The 26,613-nt window shown below is 40.0% G+C and overlaps 2 protein-coding genes across 6 annotated transcripts in view; one reads left to right on the plus strand and one right to left on the minus strand.

The window, feature by feature from the left end:
* caln1 (calneuron 1) overlaps positions 1-16,566 on the plus strand; it is a 59,366-nt gene extending 42,800 nt beyond the window's left edge. For both annotated transcript variants that reach the window (XM_051398844.1, XM_051398843.1), the window contains exons 5-6: positions 6,448-6,604; positions 13,033-16,566. In XM_051398844.1, coding sequence (XP_051254804.1) covers positions 6,448-6,604; positions 13,033-13,160 — 285 coding nt within the window. In that variant the 3' untranslated portion in view covers positions 13,161-16,566. The remainder of the gene's footprint in view (positions 1-6,447; positions 6,605-13,032) is intronic.
* Positions 16,567-18,967: 2,401 nt separating this feature from the next.
* galnt17 (polypeptide N-acetylgalactosaminyltransferase 17) overlaps positions 18,968-26,613 on the minus strand; it is a 28,581-nt gene continuing 20,935 nt past the window's right edge. For all 4 annotated transcript variants that reach the window (XM_051398615.1, XM_051398617.1, XM_051398614.1 and 1 more), the window contains 6 exons: positions 25,878-25,995; positions 24,854-25,039; positions 23,734-23,871; positions 23,306-23,401; positions 21,603-21,764; positions 18,968-20,296 (listed from right to left, as the gene is read on the minus strand). In XM_051398615.1, the coding sequence (XP_051254575.1) occupies positions 20,162-20,296; positions 21,603-21,764; positions 23,306-23,401; positions 23,734-23,871; positions 24,854-25,039; positions 25,878-25,995 (835 nt within the window). In that variant the 3' untranslated portion in view covers positions 18,968-20,161. The remainder of the gene's footprint in view (positions 20,297-21,602; positions 21,765-23,305; positions 23,402-23,733; positions 23,872-24,853; positions 25,040-25,877; positions 25,996-26,613) is intronic.

The raw sequence follows: 26,613 nt of genomic DNA on the forward strand, positions 1-26,613 counted from the left end.
TAAAAAGAACTACCTCCTTACACCTCCCTAAAGTTTCTCCGAACTAAGAGCTTATTAACCAATCTTAAAACACACTTCATTCAAACTCGACAGATACAAAATAAAAATCCCCTATCATCTTGATTAGTCTTTACACTGTTCCAACAATCACTTACTCTGGTGTCTAACCATCTAACAAAGTTAGAAAATATTCTGGCTCTACGCGCTGTCACTGCCTCTCTGATGTCCTTTGCTCCTCTACCTGCTTCATGCCTCCTCTGTCCCAGCCTGTCCCTGCTGTGTTCACATATTCCCCAGAGTTGTAACGGTATTCCCAGTCGTCAGACTAGTCCAAATAAACCCTTAACTCACTGCAGTATACAAACACTGGCTCTATAGCCATTTCTCCTCTCACTCAGTGTGTGAACTGCGCCGTGGAGCGCTGTCACTGAGCGGCTCTCATTCTTCGGAGGCAGACCATGAAATTAGCTAAATAAAACGACAAAAAACAGCCAAAAAATCAGCTAAAAAAAACAACTGGCGATGGACTCTAGATCACCGATATATTTGTCTAATCACCCAGCCCTAGTTTGCAATTAAATGAACATATATTTCTGCCACCCCTTAAAGTCTCCACCCTCTTGCCACCCCATAAATATCTCTCTAGCTCCGCCCCTGCTGTTGCTGTCAATGTGCCTCGCAAAAAAAATGAACAGGATAGAAACTGAAGTACAGTCAGATCCCAGCCAAACCACTTAACACTTTTCTAAAATCTAATTTAGACACTGACAAATGAAAGAAGGAGCAGATTCAAAGAGACAGCATATTTAACAAAGGGAGTGTTGTGGACTTGTTGAAAAGGGTCATAAAAATCTGTAGCTGTGTGTCTGTGGCTGCACCTCATTGTTCTCACTCAAATCCACTTAATTTGGAGGACAAGCTTGTCCCCAGCCGCAGCATGTTACAAATGTATTAATATTTCTGCCATTTAAAAACAAAATACTTGCCAGCCCATTGCGTTAAAATGTAGATTAGCAAATGCATATAATTGGATTCTACGTTGTGTGCAGAGCATTATCTGTAGCTGTATAATTTGGCTGCACTGCAAAGGGCTGAACTCAGCAGATGGATGGATGCTGCCTCTTGGCACCTTCTCACCGCCTGTGTGTGTGAGCAGCTGAATACGCCTCATTTACGAGCATAGAGGAGAACAGCGCTTTTCTCTTTAGGGTGACTCCCCTCCCTCTTTTTCAACTCCAAATCCATTTTGCAGTGTGAAGAACAGGCATGCAATCGATTGAGCAAAATCGCACAAGTTCACGGTTTAATCCAAGGACAGTGTTCCTGCCAGGGCGAGAAAATCATCCTCAGTGCACCTCCTTAGGTTGAGCTTGATTATGCTTATGGTAATTATAATTTTATTGAATTTTGCTATTCCTTGGTGAAGAGATTGTTTTAGTTGATAATATTTTTAAGATAATACTTCTATAATCTGTTCTCATGGAAATTTGTCTTGTATCACAGGCATAAAAACACAATATAGAATACAGATGATAAAATAAAAACATGAGCATTTGTATTCTTGGTGCCTGGTGTGTTCTTTTTTAATGGGGTGCAAAGTTATGTTATACTTAAGCCTTATTGCAACCAAAACTGGTCATTTGTACGCTTTGTCATAAAAGAAAATCAAGCAGCAACACTCTTTCAATCCAGTAAAATTCTTCAGGCATGAAGTGGGCTAATTATCTTTCCTGCCAACTCTTATGAAATAAATCTGGGTGGTGACAGATTCATTTGTACAGATTTCTCTTTTACAAAGTGTTTTTTATTGTTAATCATTATAAACACTTAATAATCTAAAAACAAACAAACACATATTATATTCACTGTGATTCTGTTGTTAAAAAAACCAAAAAAAAGGTCATTTCTTTTCTGATTTTCTGAGAAGTCCTGTGCTTGCCCGACATAAAATAAATGTATTCCTAGCCTGTAATGTTTAGAATTTGTCCGACTCTGCAGGATCCTAAACCCACTGCAGCTCTTTAATATTCAGTCCCAGTACACATCGAACAGTTTCATTAAAAGTCAGAGCAGAGGTGTCTCAGATATCATAGATTACATTTGGAGTCTTCTGTATCCTGTTGATGTTGTGGAAACTCTTTTCAATACAGATCAATGCGTAAGTCAGTTCCGGGAAGAGAGATTTTACTAACCATAAAAAAATCTCCATCATCCCTTACATCACTCTGTCTGGGCTTCTCTGTCCATTCGCTACAAGACGCCTTGTGAGTTTAAACCACAGGAGGTCTTAACAGTATGTGACATTTCCAACTTTTCCAGAGACTCCATTAAAAGCCCCTATGCCTGAGGCATGTGATTACACTTCAGACTGAACTTCTGTGAAGACTGTGCGACAAAGAAGACTACTGAAGGTTTCCTGTCTGTGCATGGGGTTCAGTATAAAACTGTAGGTCAGCCAACATTGGGTGTCCTACTAAAGATCTTTTTTGTTCAAGTCCACAGGCGTCATTCTATTCTACTCCCCTTTCTTTCACCATATTTTCCCAGAAAGGTCACTCCATGCTTGAATGTGAATGTAGTCTGAGCAAGTCGTGGGATGTGGAAAGAGAAAATAAAATGGCTTTTTCTTATCTGCCACTGGAGTGCTCACTGAATGAATCTATCCTCTGGCTCGTCCCTCTTTTCCCTGGCAAATGAAGCTCCGGCAGTCTCTTGATGTCTTCCGGCGATGGCGTCGTTAGGAGCAGCAAGGTTGCGCGAAGGTCGAGTAAACACAATTAGGCTGCCGACCTGTCTCCCTTGGGGGAGAAGTGACACAGGAGTTGGCTGTAACTTTAAGTGGCAGATGCTGCAGGAACGCTCCAGGTGGATCTGTCTCTTTAGGACAGGGTAGAGTTTCATTCTTTCTCTGTTCCCCAGAGGGAGATGTGGGGAGAAATAAACAGAGCACTGTTGTCTGTGGGACATCTCACCTGTTTCTGAGACAAAAAACAAAGCATCTGTTTGATGCTGTTGCACATAATGGGTGATATGAGATTGATATGGGCCATCAATGATGTGTGTGAGATGGTTACAGAGTGTTGGTGTATGTTTCTGGTTGTGAATATGGAGGTCCAAAAAGTGTGCTGCAGCTTATTAGCATAGGAACACATTCATCTGAGTTCTTCGCTTTTTTGTGATATAATCATGTGATACCTTCATAAAGTTTAAATAAATTGAGTCTGACGAAGGACAGGAAGGTGTTTACAGCGTTCGACTGGCAGTCAAAATGTATTATAGTTTATGAAGTGTGTTTTTAGGACCTGTTTGCATTAGTGGAGTCAGTAATGCAAGACTTCTGATTAGGGCTGCCCCTGACTAAAGTCCCCCCTACTCGACTAGTAGTTGTTAGTTAAAGCCATTTAGCGACTAGTCGTTACACATTTATGATATTAATTTAAATATTTAAATACATACACTGATCAGCCATAACATTGTGACCACCTGGGCACCCTGGTGGTCGTAGTGTTCCCCCCACATGCATCAATGAGCCTTGGCTGCTCCAGTTCCCTGAGACAAGAGCTGCAGTTTTAGAGATGCTCTGACCGTTGTTTAGCCATCACAATTTTTTTTAGAATGCTGCCCATTTTTTGTGCTGCAACTTTGAAGACAAAATGTCCACTTGCTGCCTAATATATCCCACCCACTGACAGGTGCCATGATAATCAGTGTTATTCACTTCACCTATAAGTGGTCATAATGTTATGGCTGATTGGTGTATGTATCTATATATTAACAGCTAAACAGCCAAAACTAAACTGGTGCATTATGCAACACCCCATTTGATCTTTACCTATGCACATTCATACAGCCAACATTTTTAGTTTACATTTTACTGAAGCACATGTGATTTATTACTATATTATTATTTACCTTTTTATTATACCTTTGTCTTGCCAACATCTACATTTACTTTCTCCTTTGATTAATGACCCAGCAAACAAAAGATGAAACACTGACCCACAACTTTTAATTAGCTATGATAATGAATCTTTATGGAGGCCTTTTAACATTGAGGCGTGATTGGTGTGTGTGTGTGTGTGTGTGTTCATTAGCTTCCTCTGAGGTGGAGAGATAACAAATGGTATTGATGGTAAGTGTGATTTATGTCCAGGTGTGATTTATGCAGTGATTTATGTAATTATATACCCAGAGGGATTGCCAGGAGGTCCAGTGAATGAGTATTCGCCTCTATCCTATCTCGCTACACAGACATGTAAAAATGCCCAGTCTATGCCTCAATTATTATAATCACCAACTTGTTCAAATCCATTTCAATCTATATAAATGCACTTTGCAGTCTTTCTGCTTTTATACCCAGAAAAAAGTAATTCAACAGTAATATTAACTGCACCATAAGATCCACCCAGTTTGTCCTCTGCAAGTTCATTGAGGCATTTTTTCACGTTCACAACGTTTTGATGTCACGGATTAGATTCACTGACACTGTTTTAAAATTTGGAAGAGGACTTTGTCCTGTGGTTCAGTCAGGGCTAAAAAAGATACAAGGTCACAGGAAAAAAAAAAACTTTTATTTACTTACAAGCAACATGATTGCTTGTCTATGACATCATGCCCCAGACTGTGCTTTTAAATTGGTATCAGGCCATTAGAGCGATTGAAATTTGAGATTTGGGGTCAGCATGCTCCCATGTTCATGTAGTGGTGGGCTATTTTTACATTTTGCAAGAGCCATGAATCCATCCTGTGATGTGTGCATTTTTTATCACAAGTCATAAGTTTGTTCGCTGCTTATTGCACTAAAAGTAATTTAGTTTCCAGAGCTGCTCACTAACCACTAACTGTTAAGGGTTCATAAACATAACAGTTGTAAATTGTGCACATTATGAGCCTGATTCAAACCTTAATTAAAAAAAGGCATTGTGTATAATTGTGTTCTCTTTTTTGAAATAAACAATGATCTACTGTTCAGTATGGTTAGAGTTCCTAACACCCCGCTCTCCTCTGCCTGGCACAGCTTTATAAGCGTCCATCCGTCTTCTGTGCTGGTTATTCTGTTCAGGGTCGCATCCCAGCATGCACTTGGTGGAAGGCAGGGACTCTAACAGGTACTTAAGACTGTGGGAGCACAACACCGGAAAGACCCAAGCATCTGGTGGGTTCAAGGCCAGAGTGTTCAGTTCAGGGATATATGGAGACGTCCCAAACTACCGGTCCATGTCCTCCCAAAGCCTATCAGGCCAATCATGAGACAGAGATCTGCCCTTCCTGTTCTATATTTCCCTCATACTAACTATGTCATAAAGGTTTCTGTCATGCCTACAGCTTTAGACAAGGGAGGGAGGAAAATCTCCTCCTTGTTATTCTGTTGCATCACTTTAAACCAGCATAAGGCAAAAAAACAAGTGCTTATAATCAGTTAGTCATCAGGTGTGTGCAGCAATGAGCATTTGATCAATAGCCTGATAAAATGTGTTGTGTTCATTGAGTCAGTAAATATGAGGGGGTATGTTGATGCCAACATTCAGAGTGATTCAGAGGAATTCGGTCCTTCTGGACTGCTTCTGGACTCTGATGATATTTATTTCATTCTCAGGCAGATTTGTATCACATTCAGTCATTCTCTGCCTCTGGCGCCTTATATTTCTGTTTGGCTTCATTGTATTGCTGATATTAAGCAGCCTAATGCAGAGAAAATTGCATCAGTTTTTTCATTACAGCTCTCAAGCATTAGGTGGAGTGTGGGTGTCAAGCAGGGGATGCGATCAGTGGCCAACAAGGTCTTCATCATGTCAAGCTAGAAGCTAAAAGTTTCTCTTAACTTTTGAAACAAAAACTTAGCAGTTGGTCTTTGTTCTCAGTAAGACCTTCAAACCTCTGTTTACAAGTTGTGACGTGTGTGTGTGTGTGTGTGTGTGTGTGTGTGTGTGTGTGTGTGTGACTTCTTTTGGATTCAATTGTGTAAATGATAGAACTGAACAATAAATCCATCACTTTCATGCTCCAGCGCATTCAATTTAATCAATTCATCAACTTTGTGCGACACTCTGATTAAAGTGAATGCATCAGTGCAACATGTGTAAGAGTCACTGGGATGTGCATGGTAAGGAATTACAAGAACATGCACGATGATTTATGCATCTGAGGTTTTTTTCTGTACTTTCGGTGCACATTATTTATTGTAAGTTGTTGGCAGCAAAATGTTTGTGCTGCACAACTTAGGGTGACGGTGTTGTGATGTTTTTATTTGCTTTGTTTTACTGAAGCTTGAACACTAGTCCTAAAATTGTGGAAGAGTTGTGTCACTGGTACACATGAGTTAGTACCAGTTTGGTTAATATGGTATCCTGCCAGGTAAAGTGCAGAACACACAGTTTATTTATGTGAAAGGAAAATGGTCTCTCTTTTCTTTTTAAATCTCCTCCTCTCATGTCTCACCTCCTGCAGTTCGACATGCAGAGGATCACCCTGGAGGAGCTGAAACACATCTTGTTCTACGCCTTCCGCGACCACCTGACCATGAAGGACATTGAGAACATCATCATCAACGAGGAAGAGAGCCTGAAGGAAAATTCTGGGAACTGTCAGACAGAGTTTGAGGGAGGTGAGCAAAAGTCCCTGAGCTATCTTCACACGCAGGCACTTAGGCAAGTGTGTGTGTGTGTGTGTGTGTGTGTGTGTGTGTGTGTGTGTGTGTGTGTGTGTGTGAATGAGATAGACATACAGTCTTTGGTGGATGTGTAGTGAGAGAGAAAGTAAGCCATGCTGTCAGGAAGAATTTGAGATGTACAGTCAACAGAGTCACAGCACACCTGCTGATTTATTGATTTGGGGTTGGTGGTGGGGACCTGCGTCAGCTGGTCACCGGTTCAGAAGTGGTACGGATGAAAAATGCATGACCTCGCTCTGCAAAACTAGCCATCCAAGATTTATGGAGTGCAGCAGAGGGTATTCGAGGACTTTTTCACTGTCTTGCTATAAAAATGGGAGATGTAATTGTTTCTTTCAAGTTCTATTTCAAACCATTTTAGAGTATTTTTGTTTTTATATGCCTGGTTTGGATTCAGATTCAGCCTTGTGAGTCCCTTTGGGTCTTGGCAGAAAGAACATTTGATCATAGAACAAGACTAAAAAGTAAAAACTTATAGACAGCCTAGTGTCACAGTGCTCAGTATGCAGTCCAAGCAGTTCTGTATTACCAACATATGCGCAGGGCACTATGTTAACAGGCATCTGTTTGGTTGTAAGTGAGCAGATGCTTGTTGCTGTTAAGGAACAGCCCTTATGTGTTCAAATAAACATTGTCACTTAAATTAATTTACCTCTCACTGCCCTCTTAACACGTCCATGCACGTCCCGCTGTTCACTCTCAGGCTTGTTTCTGTCTGCTGTCTGCCAGTGAGCACTGATTGGAAAGCTTCAGTGTCTTTGCAATGCGAAGTCAAAACAGATCATAATAGAGATTGATGTGCAATACAAAATTATAAATGAAAATTTTGAAATCTTAAGTTTTAATCTTGAACCTCCTGGCAATCTTGTGGCATGTTCAGAGCTGACTAATGCTGTGTTCAGGAGTAGAAATGTCATACTGAAAAACGCTGTATTATGTCACTGGCGTCCATTTTGTCCCGACACCAATCACAGGAATTTGGGGTGTAGGACAGGCTGAGTCATAACGTTTCCAGTTCCCACATATCCTGAAGGCAGCATGGTTGAGCAGGATCCCAGTCTACTTTGTCATGCAGTGAGACCGTCCTTATCAGAAGTGTTTGCAACATTAATAATACTGTACGTGTGAAATTCCACTGCACTGAGATTTTCCTTTCTAGTCAAGGTCGTGTATATTTCTTCTGTGAGCTAAATTGATGCTCCGAGGCCAAAAGGCCATTAATGTCCCTTTTTACCAAACACCAGCTGCCTGTGAATCTTGCCTGTGTACTCTTTTTAAAAATAAACGATGATCTACTGTCCCGTATGGTTAGAGTTCCTAACACAGCTCTATAGCTTTATAGGCTTCCGACTCAGTCGATAATGTGCCTATCCATTCATTCTCTGTGCAGCTTATTCTGTTCAGGGTCACACCCAGCATGCACTGGGTTGGAGGCAGGGACTCTAACAGGTACTTAAAACTGTGGGAGCACAGCACAGAAAAGACCCAAGCATCTGGTGGGTTAAAGGCCAGAGTGTTTTAACCTCACAGCCACATAAGGATAGTTCAGGGACAGATGGAGGACATGTCCCTCCAAAGCCAAAGCAATCAAGACACAGACACCTGCCTTCCCTGATTCTAAATCTTAAAAACATTAAGCTGTATTATGTCACTGGTGTCCATTTTGTCCCAACACCAATCACAGGAATTTGGGGTTCCAGCCTACTTTGTCATGCAGTGAGACCGTCCTCATCAGAACTGTTTGCAACATTAATAATATAGTAATAGATTTTTCCCTCTAGTCAAGGTCGTGTATATCTCTTCTGTGATGATGCTCAGAGGCTGAATGGCCCTTAATGACCCCCTTCAGCAAACACCACCTGCCTATGAATCTTACCTGTCGTAGAGGGACTTCACTTGGCTGACACTGGCGTCAATGAGGATGGACACAGACTGCACCAGCACTTTGTTAGGGTCTTAAAACTGGTGTAGACTGATGACAACATGATGTTCCTACTGGATTTATGATGAAAACTGACCACCGCAGGATCATACAGAGCAATCACATCTGTTGGCCCCAAGGTCCATGAGTACCACCTGCCACACAGGGACACCAAAATGTGCTCAGTCATGGAGAAATCAATATGTTGTGTCCCAGTGCGATTCATACTGAGTACAATTCATCATGCTACTCTGGTACTTATTGCTTCAGCTTACTGATATATGAGGTAGCATAAAAAGCTCTTGATTTCCCTCTGGCTTCACCTCGCTCTGGAATCAATATGGTGTGGAGCTGAAAAACAACAGAATAAAGAATGTAACCACTGATCCATAGAAGTTCACCAGGCACTGATTCATTGCTGAACAAATTGCACCAATAGCGTAAAGCGCGGCGAAACATGCTGGAGTAGCAGCTGTCCAGGGAGCGCCTGGCAGCCAGACCCAGGCGTGGAAATCAACTTTGATCCATGAATGTCGCAGCTGCCGTGCAGGTGTATAGATTTAAGGCTCCCATCTTAGCAATATGTTCATATTGCGCATGTCTACATCGTTTGAAGTTATAACTGACTTTTTCATATAAGTAACTATCAATTTTGGTTCAAAGCACAGCAGAATCTACTGGAGCACAAGCATATATTTAACATTTCCAATTTCAGCTTACTTTACTTACTTACAATTCATTTGATTCACTTGGGAAAAAAATAATTAAATCTCCCTTTACACCAGAGATCCTACCTAGGGTAAAATGGTATAATTTCCTAAAATTCCAATTAGCTCCCAACCTGAAGCTCATAGAGTCAACAGTAGTAGTTGGATCCCTTTGTACCAACCAAAGTCGCTCCGAGGGTAGACAGATATTCCTTTTATAACACTGTTTTCTTTCAGATCTGTGCTTTTGAATTAATCACAGTACCAATACCTTACGACTATTTGAACTACAGGTCAACTCATTTTGAAGCACAAGTGAATGTAGACAGCTGTAAGTCAGCAGCCTGGAAACCAGCGTATACTTCATTACCTTCATGACCACAGTGGTGCACTGAAGAAAATCCTTTGTGGATATTTGGCAGTGGTGTAGTTACTTTGGGCAGCTGAGGAGGTGTTTTATGAGGCTGACAGCAGGTTCGGGCGACTGGACTGAGAACTAATGTCTAGACCACAACTCTCCTCCCAACTCAACAGTCCAGCCAGCAGCTGGACACATGGTCTTTCCATTGACACCCCATCAACTCACCCGGACTTATACAACTATAGATAGGAGCTTGAAATCCCAGTAGAACTGCAAAAAAAACAACAATCTAACAAAAATCCAATTTAACAACTGTCTCATATTCAGCCTTCAAGATGTGTTTTTCCTCATATGAAAGATAATTTCACCTGTCAACAGTGGAGTTCCCTTTGTCTCAGACGTTTTGTAGAGATGATTGTTTTTAAAGAGAATAAGACATTTTGTTTCTCTAGTATTGAAGAAATGACACAGTTTGAATTCTACTGAAAAATCAGCTACATGATCTCAACCCAAATGGTTTGACATGTTTTACAAAAAAAATCTCATTTATTTTTGCAACTCAGGTGGGGCACAAACAAAATACACAGTAATAATAAAATGATTGCGAACGACAGGGCTTAAGTACAACAAGTGTTGCTTAAACATTTTTCTTCAAAAAGATATATAGTTTACAAATAACTTTAGCCTTATCTGATTGTAAGACAATTGATTTAAACATAAATGGGTGGTTTAAATAACACTTTTATAATCAAATACCTTTCTCTGTTATTCATTATGCTTACATTCTTCCCTTCAAACCAATATTTATCTTTTGAACTGTGACACAGAATAGGTATCTTCCTAACAACCCCTCATACCATTTTATTGTAGGTTGTCATTTTAACTTTTAGGGTGTACTTAAGAAATTTGAAATGTAGTTTTTCCAATATATCTATTTTTTCAAATCTTGAAACTTCACAAGCACAATGTAACTAGTGAAACCAACTTGTAAAAAAGATCTAGTGTAATAACTCAACTCAAAAAATCCTTTCAATAACAGAGTAAATGACTCAGTTGGGGGAGATTTTTTGTGTTGTGTCGCAGCAGTGGGGGCCTCAGAAGCGCCTCCTGTCACCAGGAGATCCCTGTGGAGAAAGTGAAAATCTTTCTACCTGCCCCTTCATCTTCAGTATTATGCCAATAGGTGAGACTGTGGTTGTAGTAGGCAGCTTCAAGGGGTGAATGTGAGCAACTGTGAGTGTGAGCATGGCGTTCCTGAAGAGAGATTTGTTCAGGTAAAAAAAAAAAAGTTGGTATAAAAACTCAAAAGCTCAACATTCATTTAGTGTTTGAGTTACGTAACCTTGGATAACTGGCTGCAAGCTCATTCTTAGATAATCTATTTGGCTAAAAATCACTTGAAGTCATGTTTTATATGATGTGAGAGTCTGGAATAGTATTTTTCAGCTGGATACTAATGACACCCCCTAAACTCAAAAGCCAAGAAAGATGTAGCAATTTCTGTCCTACTTTCCACATTTCATTTTCTTTGGAACAGCAGTCAAGAAGCATTTTTGATGACTTCAGTGCTTCTTGAATTTTCTGAGTTAAAAATAGCAACTGAGAGTGTGAGCCATGTGGCCGTGGGTCATTGGCCCAGCTCCCCTAATTTACCACGGCTCGGTAAAATCATCTCAGCCGCTCGCAGTCCACCGACCCGCTGCAGGGAAGAAGAGCTGCTGAGTTACCGGTCGGCGCCGGAGGTTGATCAAACCAGAAAATGATCTCATAGAGAGAGCTGAGGCTGCTGTTGTGTGAATGTGTGTGCCAGCATGGATTTCTATATTATGTCCTTAAGTTCAACATGCTGTCATTTACTTGTATATCTTTCATCTTTAAAGGGGGCATTATAGAGACAAAAAATCAATAGTCTTTAGGTGGAATTTGCTGTGCATGAAGCATGAAGCTGGTTCACCACCATTTTAATACGTCAGTTTTCTAATATTTAGTTTAACCACTGATTGACTTAAATAGGTTGGACAAAACACAATGCAAATCTTTATTGCAGGTAAGTTAACATCTGATGACGATGCCTGTGCTTTTTTTGTATAGATAAAATTAAAGAGCGCACCCCTGATTTAGTACTTACTTACTTGAAGTCACTGAAATCACAAGAGACCAATTAACAAACTTTGAATAGTCAAAATCAAACTGTGGCAGCAGAAGCCATGTGTTCAGTCCTAGATTTCCCATAATGCAAATAAATAGCATCCTTCATTAGATCTTACCCGCCTCCTAAACATGCATGGGAAATAACAGATTATATGTAAAGGAGTTGTATCAGGACATAAAAAAGGGAACGAGTAAACTGAATCTCAGCGTTCAACAAGGTAGATGAAAATATCTACATTCAAACTAGTTTTTTCGTTATTTTAGAGTTTTTAAACATTAGTATACTAGTATTCTGTAAAGCTGCTAGACTAGCCAATCCTCTTTATTCTGATCTTTATCTGTTGCTGTAAAATCAGTCTGGTCCTGTGAATTGTCACCTCAGTGTCCCTCTCTGCTGGTCACTTCCCAGCTACCCGCTGCTCATTCAGCTGGGATCCAGAGCAGAGCTGTTAATTCTGCCCGGCAACACTAATGTGAGATCACACCTCAAGTTTATTTCCTTTGGTCCCAACCACAGTGGAAAATTTCATTTTACAGCGTATTAGAAGTGGACATGGACCAAAGTAAGCCCAATGCACAAATAACGTGCAAAGGTTTGGCAGCTTGTTGTCTTGTCAGGTTTAAAGATTTGGACAGCAATGAAGTGGGATCCAATCATATGTTATTCCAGCCCTTGTAACTTCACTCATTGCTGAATTTGACTTTCTGTGCCATTAATACATCTTAAGAATATATGGAAGAATAGATGAAAATAAGCTTCAGTCTAGACCTCCTGAAGGTGTCGGTTTATTTTATTATGCAAGGTTTTCCAAGCATTAGATGTCAACATCCATCCTTAAATAACCCTATCCATTTTCTGCACTTGGTTTAAGTTTAAAATTCCTTCTCCAAAGAAACCACAAAGCAGAACTCTTGACAGAGGAGCAAGACTGGCATTTTCAGGCATCTTAGTGCAGTTATTTTGTTTTATTTGTCTGAATGCTATTATTCTCCCCGGGGGAGAGCAGTTGACCAATGAACTAAAGGAGTAAACACAGTATAAATAAACCACTCCAAATGTGGTTGTTGTCAATGCACCCTCTGTTTGCCTTTCTCTGGGTGCAGAACATGATAAATTAAGAGAAATGTCAGAAACAGAAGTGTTTCATCTTTTAAACTGGCACTTGAGGAACTTTTTTTCGAATTTGTTTTTCTTTTTGTCTCCTTCTCATTTCTCTTTCAGTTCACCCTTCGAAGAAGAACCGTCAGACATGCGTGAGGAAGAGCCTCATCTGCGCCTTTGCCATGGCATTCATCATCAGCGTCATGCTCATCGCAGCCAATCAGATGTTGAGGAACGGCATGGAGTAGCTGCGCCCACTGTGAGCGGGGAACAAGCCAGCCTGCATGTGCATGCCAGTGGGTGAGGTCATATCCCTGTTGATAAGAAAAGAACTACAAGGAATGACAGTCAAAATAATCATCGACAAAATCCATTTTTGAAATTATTCTTAGTTTTTTCGAACGAGTGGCACCTCTCCACCCAGCGTCCAATGAAACCGTGAAGCCAGCATGAGGAGTCATGCAGGACTCCTCCCCCTTTACTCTGACAGGGACACTCAAGGGCTGACATTACACATAATACTCTGTTGTGTCTGTTTCCCTGATGCAATAAAAAAAAGTAAAAGTAAAAAAAAAATGCTGAGTGCATGAGTTCAGAGCTGCTCGCTTTTCCAGCAGGCGAGATGTGACGTGTGTGTCTACAGATCTGTCACACACCAGGAGTCTGACGAGCTACCAGGGCTGCAGTCTGGGCCCCGAGAGGGAATGAGAGGAAAGGAACAATTGCCCTCTTATTATAGTTCCTGGAAGGATGATGGCAGAACTTGCCGCCACTCAAGTAGACAGATCTGTACGTGTCAGGCTGCAGCTCCTGGAGCTCTCATGGTGCTACGATACTTCAGCTCTCCAACTTTCTATTTTCATCTACTGCGTCCGTGGGCTGGTATGAAGTGCTGGCATCAGTTCATCAGCCCCAAAAACCAAGCAGTCAAGCGAGTAAAATGTTGAATGATAACTCCAGGCTTGTATTTTGGCCTTGTGATATTCATGAATGAATATAGAAGCTCTGAAAAATTTGGCTTTGGATCTTCTATTTCTCCTGGACACTGTTGGGTGAACACTGTTCAGAGTGAAAAGAAGAGCTTTCTGTGTCCTATTAAAGGAACAAAATCCACCCTTTCAGTGCTCTCACACTGTATATATAATCTATCTGTGGTGTTCAGTGCACTCCAAGTCCAGGAGTTATATTGCAAGGTGATTTAATTCAGCTTTTTGGTGTATCTACTTTCTCTCAGTTTGCCTCGTCTATTTCTGCCTCAGTTGGTGATTTCCTACATTTCCCAAAATTTCTTTGGACAACCCCCAGAGAACAGGTGTGAACCCATTGCATTCAGCTGTGCGTTAATGTGAAGGTGGAAAGAGCGAGGACACTGGTAAAAAAAACTAAATTGAACCATTTACTCTAAATGTTGAATGTCTTGTGGCTGTGAGTAATTCTGCCTTCAACCTGTCTGTTGGCACCGTTGCTAAATGAAGCTTTTGCTCTGCATACTTGAGGGACTGACACCAAAACCATATATACCACACATATCATGGATGTTCTAAATACTTTTTCTGCTATCAAACTCGGCACATCTGCGTGACCAGTATATCACCACCAACTGAGGATTTTTTTTTAACAGTGTTGAAGTGTTTTAGGGTGGATTTTGTTTGTCCAACTCACCACAAATCAACTCAGTGAATTAAAACTTACTGCTGTGAAAAGTTGAATCCCCTTCAGTTTCCTGCCCAAGTTGCTAATAATAACTTAAAGATTTTGTTTGTGCTTTGTTTCCTTTTACATTTTTTTTTTTAGGGTATTAGTTTTTATTAGTTTTAAATCTGAATGTTGATAAAATAAAAGGGTGTCCAAAACAAAGGCACATTTGATGTATCTTCTATTTGATCAACTTTTAGTGGTTAGTCTTTTTAATCATAAAAAATAATCTTAACTGATTCATGTGTGACTCTCATGGTTTAGCACGTTTTCTGCATTTGAATCCATCCTGCAACCTAAAGCTTTTCCTGTTGTGTGATAGAAATGACTGTGCAGACCGCAGATAAAGAAACAATTTTAAATAATGTTGAAGAATTCTTCTGTAAAAACTTGTGGGGTGTGTAACTTTTCTCACAGCACTAGATCATTCAAAGACACATCTTGTCATGTTGATTCCTGCTGAAGTCGGCTCTGAACTCCTGCACTGACTCCCATCTCAACATGTAAACCCAGTCAGAAACACCCATTATCAAGTGCATGCGATCAAGTCAGTGTCTTCTGTAAATACCGTAACCCAACGTCCAAAGTGTCTCAAGTGTCTGTTGAAGGTGTTTCTCTGTATGTGCATGACTGTCGGTGCTCTCTGCTCACTCGGGTACAGAGGTGCAGGGAGGGGGATCAGCAGATAGAGAGGCGGCTGCTTCATCACAAACATGTCAGACGCAGGCGGTGAAGGCCCTTTCTGCTTCCTCTCAACCCTCTTGCCAAAGCCATAGAACTCCGCAGAGGTGAACCAGACAACACAATATAGACGTTTTCTCCCTGTTTCAACATGAAAACACAAGATCAAACGGGCCTTCTTTGGCAGAAATATGTCTATCGTATAGGATTTGGTTTGTTTTCGTTATTGTTTTTGCACTGTACCTGTCATCCATTCCAATAAAATGACAAGGAGGGCTTCAGGCATGTGCAAGAGTGCCATCTAGAGGTGAAGTAAGATCATATTGTCTATGCTGTTCTCCCATCACAGTATTTGTGTATTTCTCTCTAAGCATTATGGGAATGTGATACCAGGCATCCTATTCACAATGTCTTGTTGATCTTAAATGTTAAAATATGAGGATTTTTATGTATAATGTATAGATTGACTTTGATCTACCAACACTGCAGGTAGAGCAGCACTTGTATGTGAACACATATTTAAACAGTGTATTTATAGGAATAGATTTCTTGCCTATGGCAGAAAAAGTCCTTTTGAACGTGTAAAAGGTTTATTCGCAGATGATTTACCAATCTTACATTTTGCAGACTGAATAAAGAGTACTTTGTGCAAAAACAGTCTACAAAACCTTTTAGATCACACTGGTTTTGATTTTATTTTTCTCTGAAAATGTCACACTGATTAAAAACTGATTTTGTTCTTGTTTTTTTATCTGTCAATCGTGCAGTATTGGTGGAAATCTCCCACCAAATTCACAGCTAGACACTGCTGCCATGTAGTGGTTAACTGGAAAAGTGTTTAACATTTATTTGTTCTTTGAGAAGAACTTTTACATTTTATTTTAATTCGGTTTATTTTTGGGGAATGTGAGTTACAGTTACTGTGGTTATAGTTTTGCTGTAATCCAACTGCCCCTGCAGAATGGTTGCATGTGTCAATCGTTGAAGTACAGTTTTATTTCAGAGGGGAACCGCACAGTGTCTCTATAGTAGCATGGTGGTTGGATCCCACACGTTTTTGTTATGTAACTTTGTACATAGCTAATAAGGAAGCATATCTATTAGACAAGCACACACTATACATACTTTGCATGTGCAATATTTAAACATGTAGACTAGAGGAAGACTTTCAGTTGTACTATTTATTAGAGGCATAATAATTATGTAATTGTAAATACAGAAATCTGTACAAAAGTCAAAGGATTAAGCATTGAGGCAATAAAACTGTGTTTTTTTAAAGGGTGCTTTATGTTTTATTTTACACTGGACTTCATCAAGGTAGTTATCAGTTCATTAGCCACAGGGATCAAACATATTGGTTGCAGGACAGTCTCTAACATAAACTGAACCTGAAACTGCTCAGCTATCTGCTCATTGTTGTGTCACATCGTGACCTTCAAGAACGCACTCCTTAAATATACTTTAAATCAACCTATTTGTCATAAATGCAAGTGACTGACATGCAAAGTCACTAATTCCAAGTAAATGTCAACTTTTATAAGAGCTTTCATGGTTTAAAAGTACAGGAGTTTTCCCTTAGTGTGTAAATGTGTATATACTGTATGTTTATAATTGAGGTCATAGTAAAAGGTGGTGTTGTACTAGACTACATTACATTGAGATGTTTCTAAGATGGTGTCCTTTCCCGTAACATGAGGGGGAGCAGAATATTAGACACACATCTCAGAGTAACATAGTCCAATACCTCAAAATAATATTAACTCAGTAATAAACATATAAGATGTAACACATTTATCAGCTGCGTACATGTAGATTTTAAGGTAAGGCTGTTGTATTGGATTGTATTAAATTAGCCATAAAGTGGCCACTGGGTGTATATTATCTATTTGCTCTATTTGTGACCACAGTAAGACCACAAGAGGGTAGCATTAGACACTGAGATGGTGAAGCTGAGGGCTGTAAAATACACTGATACAATACACTTCTAAAGCTGCCATATGTTATCAACAAACCATAACCTTTTCAATACCTCAACATACAGAAGAGTAAATACAATTATTCTCATTTTGTAACCCTATTTTATGTTTGAGTTTGTCCCTGTTCACTCGTTTCAAAAGGTAGACATCTTATTTTGAAACCAAATTGGTTATTACATTTATTTTGTAATCTCATATCTGGTCCTGGCAGTCCAAATTTTCACATTTATTTTGTTTGCATTACAGCGTAAGTGGTGCTGTAACTGTAAAGCATCCATTTCTGCCTGATAATAATGTCTATGTTGCCATGTTACACATATAATTGCAACTCATCATCCAGCAGAGAGCAGGCAGAGGTGACAGGTCTGCAGGGACACAGACCTGCAGTCGGGTAACTAAACACAATCTCATGTTGCACAGACTGCATGACGTGATCATTTTTGATATCACTGATTCTCTGTCCTGTGATTAAACCAGCTTCTGTTATCTGCTCACAGGGAGCTAATGAACACTTCTAGTGAGGACAATTGTGTCAATATGGAAACTATAACTGATTATGTTAAATGATTTCACTCATAAACAATAACACATTCATATAAACAAAATGAGATTCTGCCTCCAAAATAAGGTTAAGAAATTATTCCAATAAATCGAATTGACTAGAATGTTATTATCTAAAATGATCCTTATTTCCAGTCTACTAAGCAATTTTCTGTCCCTCTAGCATCCATCTTATACAGTACCTGAGTAACATAGCAAGAGTATGTTAAGTTCATTTAATCAGACTTGGTGTTATTTATAGTAACAATTGACTGACATTTAATAGGATTTTAACCAGCATATATTCATCTTATTTAATACCAGGAGGAGATGCCTGTCGTTAAACAGTCTGATCAGCATTCAGTGTTGTGTTAGCATGCAGGCTCTGTCCTCCAGAGCCACACCACCCTCTCCCGCTCTCTCCTAGAAAAAGGCCCTTGTGCTCCCAGCAGGCTCCTCCTGTTTCATTTACATCTTAAGCATTTAGCTGATGCTTCATCCAGAGCAGCTCAGTGAGAGTAAGCAGTAGGTGTTCAGCGTCTGGTTCAAGGACACTTTTCACAGGACACACATCGGCTACAGGATTGAACCCATAACTTCCCGTTTATAGGACTGTCCCTGTCGGGCCATCTGGCTGCCTCAGACGATGTCGTGTAATATTTTGGTAGAGCACTTTTATAAAGGATATGTGATTAAACTATTCATAAGCCAAGTTGGTGTTCACAGTTGCACCAGATGCCATGCAGCTGGGAGCTGAGGGTGAAATCTTGTTTGACGTAGTCTATTTTTGGAGATTATTTAAAAGGAAAATCTTACAGTATGAGAAAACATTTTGACCAAAACCATGCAAATGGATGGAGCAGTTAAATAGAAAGTGGCACAGCATGGTGGCTCTTACTCTGCAGAGTCTCAAGCTTATTTGTAGTCCAGAGAGGCAGAAATGAAATACTTTATCAACTGAAAATATGAATGTTGGTATAGGAAGTTAATAACATAGGGATATGTTTGTATCTATTAAAAAGAAGAAAATTTAATCTGATTGAGAGCAACTAAAAAGTAAAGCTCAAAATAAAAATTACATAAAACAACAAAATCAATACTGTACACAGTTCATAAGAATTCATAAACCGTAACTCTTCCCTCAGAAACAGCAACCATGCAAAAACCAGGAAACCAGTTGTTTATTGGAAGACAATCTTGGGAGCAAAAATCCAACTGATAACATTGAATTAATTGAATATATGACATCATATACATCTCAACACATGAACAATATCAGCCTTAAAGGCCTCCAGCATTTCCACAATCGATACACTTGTGCACTTTTCCATTACTGACTCACTCTTCCTCTCAGAGTCTGCAGTTCCACCTCTGTGTCCACAAAAGTGCTTCAGGCTACAGCCCGTTTTTGGCCATCCGCAGTAGTTATGGCACTCGGCAGGTAACAGAATAAATTGGCTCCGCTCAACTAAACTTTGTCCCCATGTGCATACAGTACTTACAATCATGCTACAAGATGTACTGCATTTGGTGCTACCGAATGCTTTGAGTAAAAATAACAATAAAAAAGACAAATGCGTCCACGACATATAAAACCATGATTTAGCCCAGTAGCCCTCGACAACGTGATTTTTGAGATGATTTACAATAACTGCAAAAAAAACATAGGCTCCAATACACCAAGTAATATTTATTGTTAATGCCTTGTTCTTCAAATTATAAATATTTACAGGCTTCTGTAAGAAGAAAATAATAATCAGTTTTGGGCATTGATGTTTAATTAACTGTTAAATGTATGCCTGTCATTAAGTAGGCACTCCTTCAGGTATCTTAAGCTAAAATGTTGAACCACGGATGAAGCCTATTACAAACTACCAGTGTATTTTGATCAGTGCATGTTACTGAAAATTTAATTCCAGGTATTTTATTCTTTTACTCATCTTAAAAGACATAACATGATACAGAATGAAAGAATGCAGAAACATTTTGAGGATGAAGATAGAAACCTTATTTTTTCCGAACATAAGACAGAACACAGTTTTGGCTAATCAAACCTCCGTTACACAGTAGAGAAGTGGCACATACAAGAATTATGGCAACGTCACATTGAAAGTGTGTCAAATTCAGATGGAGAGAGAAACAGTCCTCATGCTAAACTTGCATCATTGTGAATATCCAGTTCATAAAAAACCATCACCTCTGTCGCTGAGATGTTCACAGCAAACCATCTCAGTTTATTTCTTGAGAAGCCGAGGAGCCTCCGCCTCATCAGTTGTCCCTCGGCCAAGCTGAGGTCAGCTGACACCTCTTGAAAATGGCCTCTGGTGTCATTGGTCCCGATGAAATTGGCCTGCCGACTACTGCTTCATGATGTTCTTGATGGTCCACCTCTGCCCGGAGCAGGGCTGCAGGACCAGCAGGTGGCCGAAGTAAACGTTAGCCGGCACCACCTCCAGACAGCGTCCCGTGGCTCGATTTATCATCGATTCATTCTGTATAGTGAGAGGAGAAACGACGTTCTGGTTTTATCAGGATTAACAGATGGCCTGTTAACCACATGTGACTGTGACAGGATGTGACAAGAGCCAGGCCTGATATGGACAGATGTTTCTCATTTAATCTTCTCAGGTATTAATTATAGTGTTTTAATTGTGAAAAATAAATGCAAATACACAAAAAAATCCCCCATTGGAGCTACATAATACTAACACCTCACAACTAATGTTGTAAAGTTCCACATACTGAAGATCTTTTAAGCACAAATAAATTAGTACATTTTGGTGGAAATCTTCTAAATTGACTTGACTCACAAAGTAAAGTTTCTCAGCGAGCACCAACCAGGATTTCATAGTTGATTTCTATTTGAATAATACGTGATACTTGGTCTGAACGGTAAAGACCTTTTTGCCTTTTTTTCCACATCAACATCAGCATGTCACATTTGTTCAGTCATTTTGTCGATTTGTTCAGTTGTAGTTTGACAGGGACACGTTAAAAAGTCATTTTGCACTGGTAGGCGAAATGTGGTCCATACGAAGACATAATTTCAGTAAATTTATGTTTCATAAACTACAGGAATATCATAAATATTGAACTATATAGGCTGTGTGTGGTCGACAAAAAGCTTCCAGGACATCCTAATGCAAGCAGTTCTGTACATGAATGTAAAATAAGAAATTGTGCTTCCTGCTGTAAAGTGCATTAGGCATATTGCTTATAGCTTTGACTACTCCACAGGCACTGGGACATTGGGTATTGCGAGAAGGTAGAATTTTTGCTAAAAAAGTGCTTCTTGGCAAAAAGGCCTTAGGATGTCAGGTAACATAGTATAAGAAGTGACAAAGTCCTTAGATTGGCAGCAAGATGTGTTGGATGAGTGCTTCGAGCCCTGTGTGAGGTGAGTTTTTATATGTAAAGTGGCTTTCAACTGAGAAACTTGGATGCAGTTTCAGGCTCCAAAGTGATGATAGGCTATTATTTGCACATAGTAGAGGATGAAAACTTTCACGATTGCAAATCCTGGTGAAATATGGTCTAAATGTGAGCATTCAATTGTCTTCAAATGGTCTGTGTAAAAGCTTTCATTTTTGAACCAGTGCAGTTTGTCTTTTCACTGGGGACCATAGACATTTTGAACAAATTGTCAACTGAAAAATGTTCACTGGGTTTAATCTTTCATCCCTCTAACATTACATTATTTATATTATTTGGCAACACAAAACAATGAAATTCTGCTTTTAGTAAAAAAAAAACATCAATTGTTTCACTACACAAAACAGTTTTCTTTCTACTTCTCACCTGAGAGAAATGCCATGTCTTCTGCTTCACATTGGTCACCTTGTCACAGTTCAGGAGCTGAGGAAAACTGTTGATCTGATCATCCACCACACAGCGAGTGTCCTCTCCAGTGCTGCCCAGGGGGCCCAGGAACAGCTGACCCTCTTTGGTGTAACGTCCCAACTGAGGGAAAACATGCCAAAAAGAAATTTAAAAAAATATATAACAAAGCTAATGTGAGTTTGTGGGAGCTTTGGTGAACTGATGTAACTAACAATGCAGAAGCTAACCTGCAGTTATGCTCTGAGCTTTGTGATAACACTGAACTTAACAACTAACTGAGTAGATTTTGTGAACTCAATATCATGTCTCCACTGGCTCAGCCCATGAAATAAAAATGATGATGTGATGATGTGCAAGTTGGAGGCAATTTGTCTTCAGAGTTCTAAAGTTTGTGAATCTGGAAGAAGCTTTCCTTCATTCTGCAGGCTGCTTTTTTGCTTGCTTTGAACATAAGGAACGTGTTGTTCCAAATAGTACTGGGAGGCTTGATATGTATTTGTACTTTGTACAAACTGTTACACTGTAGCACTGTAGCTTGTTTGTAAGACTATTCTGCAGAACCGCACCCATTTTATCTAAACTGTGTCTAAATCACAGTGCTGCCTCCACAATTTGCAAACCAACTAAGATCCCAAAGATCAGTTTGCTCAAATCAAATTCAAAACAAAACATTGTCTGGGATGGAAACTAGTGAGAAACTTAATTGCATAGTAAGTGACAACCCAAGAGCAACATGACAAAACCTGCCTGTAAGTTAGATTCTGCACCTTGTGCTCGGTAGCCTTTAGTCCACTAACTGAACTGAGCACTGAACGCTTTATTGCAACAAAAGATATTTTGTCAGCAGTGAACGTTCAACTCTAATCGGGTGTTCAAGGACTGATTGTATAATGTCTTCTGAAAATCTGAAAACAAAGGGTGAGTTGCAGTGTGTCACATTGTAGTGCAGGACTTTACAGTAAAAAGTTACCAACAGAAGGTGAAGTTAAATGTCAATGTTAAAACACATGCAGAGGACGTAGAACTATGTCATGTATTTGCAGTACATGAGCCAGGTGTTGTAGGTATATTTTAGGCTTAAAATCCTAAAAATCCTGCGTGTGGTCCCTAGAGGTCACCCCTGCTTCTTAAGACACATTGGGACACAGTTGCCTGCATAAAGTGCGGGTGAGAAATTGCTACACTAATAAAAATATAAGCTTGTTTGTTTCCTCAGATGGATAACTTAAAAATGCAACTGAAGTGAGTCCTTTGTTGGAAGGGTAACATTGTGCTGCACTCACTAGCAGAATTTAAGTTATTTTTAGCTCTGCTAGCTTTTAGCATTTTACTACTGGAGCCAAGACCTGTGCTCGCCGAAGCACCTGTTTACCACTGCAAGCTAAAACGAGATGCCCCACGGGCTGAAGGGCTGAGGAACTGACACTGGCTGACTCAGGACTTCAACACAAAAAAGTGCAACACAGAAACATTTTTATCCTGACAGCAGAACTCACTCCTAAGAGGATTTCAGCTGAGTCTGAGTGAGAAACACAGCTGTAAATCACATCACTGGTGAAAGACTCTAATGAGTTGTGTGTGTTTCAAGAGAGCAAGCACAGATAGTGGTCAGAGATGCATTCTGTGGCAATTTTGTTCAGCGTCCAGTGTCCATGCTGTACCTGAGGACCCCATCCATGGCAGGGGTGCAGGGTGGCTGTGTGGTTCTCCTTCATACCCTGATCCATACACAGGTGGCTCGCTTTAGAATTCCGAATCTGAAATCAAAAAGCGCCTTTGAAAATTACACTGAAAGTCACTAGGCACAATTCTTTGTACCAAGTCCTAATATCCCCAAACACTGTTTAGGTGTATTAGATCCAAGTGCAGATAAAACATTATATATATGCTCTCTGAGTGCTTTCTAGCTGTCTTTTTGTTCGGGGTTAAGATATTTTTTTATAAAGCCCTCAGGATTTGTTTTTCCTACCAATCTCTCACTCATCTGTTCTCAGTGCCTTAATCCATTTGTGCAAATGCACGAAACTTGATGTACAAGCTTATCTTGTCAGTCTCTTTCTCCTCAATGTCATTTTGACTGCTGACTCACCTCGCCGTAGAACAGCGTGTTGTTGTACCTCCTCATCTCTGGGTAAACGTTGTCGAGGTACCACTCAAAGCTTTTACACTGCAGACTCTTCCGCAGTGCAACCCTCTGAGAGATGTCTCCGTAATCAATACCGTGGTTCTACAAGAGCACAAGGAGTCATTATGGGAAGTCTTTGCTTTACAGAGCTTTTTCCACATGAATAGTTAAAATGGTAATCCAGAACATTTTACCATTTTACCACAAATATCTATTGATTACTAGCACAATGATGATTCCCAGTTTCTAAAAGATTGTTATTTTGTTGTTAAAAACGGCTAGAAAATGATCTGCGATGCAGGAAAGGGTCAGCGACAGCATCAAAAGTTCATGTGCAATAAAACAAAGTAGTCGGCATGACCAACCACCATGGTTTTGCATTGACATTAAAGATAGTGAGCATAAAAAACTTTGCTTACACAGGGTCCAAGAAGCTTACGCACCTATGATCTATAAATCTCAGTTACTTAAAACTGACAGCACCTGCCTTTCAATCAGATATGTTCCCTTATGTAATGCTAGCATCTTTCTAATTTGACACAGTGTAGAACATTGCAACTTGTTTTTGTTTCCACCTTGCATCTGGCAATTCATTCCTCACTCCAACTGATCATTTCGATTGCATTGTTCATTAAGCTAATGCAAAGTTCACCACAGACTAAGTGTCCTAACCTGCAATACTCCTGCATAATCAGCAGGAAAACCACTTAAGTCAAGTCTAGGGTTTGAGATAAGATCTTTTTCACGTCAAAGTAAGTTTTTATAAATAAATGGAGCGAAGCCTGCGAGCTAGTTCAGGCAGTCAACTCGAGCTGCACTGCTATACACACACGACATGCCTCACTCCATAATCACTAACCAAGCACACCCTGCCCTGCATCTGTATTGCTGCCTGCTGCTCTGTAAGCTATTGCTGCCTGCTGCGTTGTAAGCCCCACCACCACCCCAGCATCCACCTATAGGCTCCGGCTAGGGGTTTAAGGTATTTGCTCCCGCAAGTCATACTTAAAATTGATCGTAAGTCCATTTTATAAATAAGTCCTGAGCTGCAGGAGTTGTCACCACAGAAACATCCCTCTCTTACCTCCACAGGGATGTTCCAGGCCAGGTAGACATTGGACTTGTACTCATCCATCCAGACCTCAGCCACTCGTAGAGCATTACGCCGCGTGTGGAAAGCTATGTTACTGTGGTAGGGTTTCTTCATCCGTGCGATGTGAGCCACCCTGGAACAAGGCAGCACCTCCATACTGCCTCCACAGAGCCACACCTGCAGGTAGATGGTGTTAAAAAACAGGGGGATTAACTTAAACAGTAATACTTCTGGTCCAGTAGAAGGCAGAATATACCACCACAATGTCCCCCATCTTATAAAGTTAATAATGGCTAACAGCAAACAGGGAGCAACATTAGCAGTTTGGAGTCATTTCTCTCTCCTTTAAGCTCTGATTTGGGCTCCGCCAGGTTCTGTCTGGCTTTAGATGTTCCACCTCCTTCACCAGTAAGTTGCACTGGTGTATGGCAGGTAGCATACAGTGGGAGCTTTTTGCTGTAAAGAAGCCTATAGTAGTTGATCTGTGGCGAGACTGAATCACACGGTAAATGTACCATCAAATAAAAACAATGAGCTTAAAAACACTGTTGAAGTGCAGAGTTGGGTATTCATTCTATGATTAGGGAACTACAAGCATTAGACATTACAGAGTAATTTAATTGAATTATGTTAATATCAAATAATTGATCCAATCAGGTTGAAAGTCTTACACTTGAATTTAGTCGTCATACAAATATCGACACTGAGAGATATTAGAACAATGTTTGATATTCTTTTTTTTTTGCCTTTTAGAAAAAAAAACACAATAGGCATACAGAACAACAACTAACTCTCCATTCTCTCAAGATATACAGAACTCCCCAACCTTCCCGCTCTACGTGACCTATTTATCTCCATTGCCCTGCTGTGAGCTGCACACACAGGACTGGTCCTCCAGGATTCTTAATGGGGCCTCATTTATCAGTGCTGCCATGCTACGGTGGCCACTGCTCCACTTACACCTACAGGGGTAAAGAGGGAGCAGGAACAAGAGGAAACTGGGTGACACACAAACCCTGATGCCCAGTTCGATGTTCTCCCCTCCGTAGACATCCATGCCCGAGTCGAGCAGGCCGAGTTCGCCGAAGTAGTCCCGGTTGGCCACAAAGGAGCAGCCAATCATGGCGGGAGTCCTGAGATGAGAAAAGCACAACAATATGAAAAGAAGTGACACTAAACATTTGCACCTGCACATGTGGTGTGTGTGGATTAGTAAATGTAAATCAGAAACTTTGTTTGTATGCATTTATCATGAATGCAGGATGCATGCAGATGTTCAACCATAATATGTGAATCTGCATGTTTTCATACATGTATTTTCATTTTCTATTTTAAATAACATGGTAATTTATCACTGTTTATTTTGAATTTCAAGAAATGGATGAAAATCGGATTTAACATAAATATCAGGGTGAAGATCAGATTATAAAAATCCCATTTGCAGCACAAACACTCTGTACTCGTCTGGTACTTCATCAGCAGCTTATTTGTTATTTTTCCTCACTCATCCCAAGGGGGTTTCTACAAGAACTTTTGATAATGTGAGGATGTGCAAATCTTTTCAGAAAACATATTTGATATTGTTATTTTTAATGAAAATCATGAAGAACCGATAAAGATGAGCTTGTGGGTTTGTATGTGCAAATCCAGAGCAGAATCTGCATTCTATAGCCTGTACACTGTATATGTTTGCTAAAGCAGACATATATGTAGGCTCCATTGTTGCATTCTGTTGTTTGGTAATGGCTTCC

This window comes from Dicentrarchus labrax, unplaced genomic scaffold, assembly GCF_905237075.1.
Source record: "Dicentrarchus labrax unplaced genomic scaffold, dlabrax2021, whole genome shotgun sequence".
NCBI classification, from domain to species: domain Eukaryota; kingdom Metazoa; phylum Chordata; class Actinopteri; family Moronidae; genus Dicentrarchus; species Dicentrarchus labrax.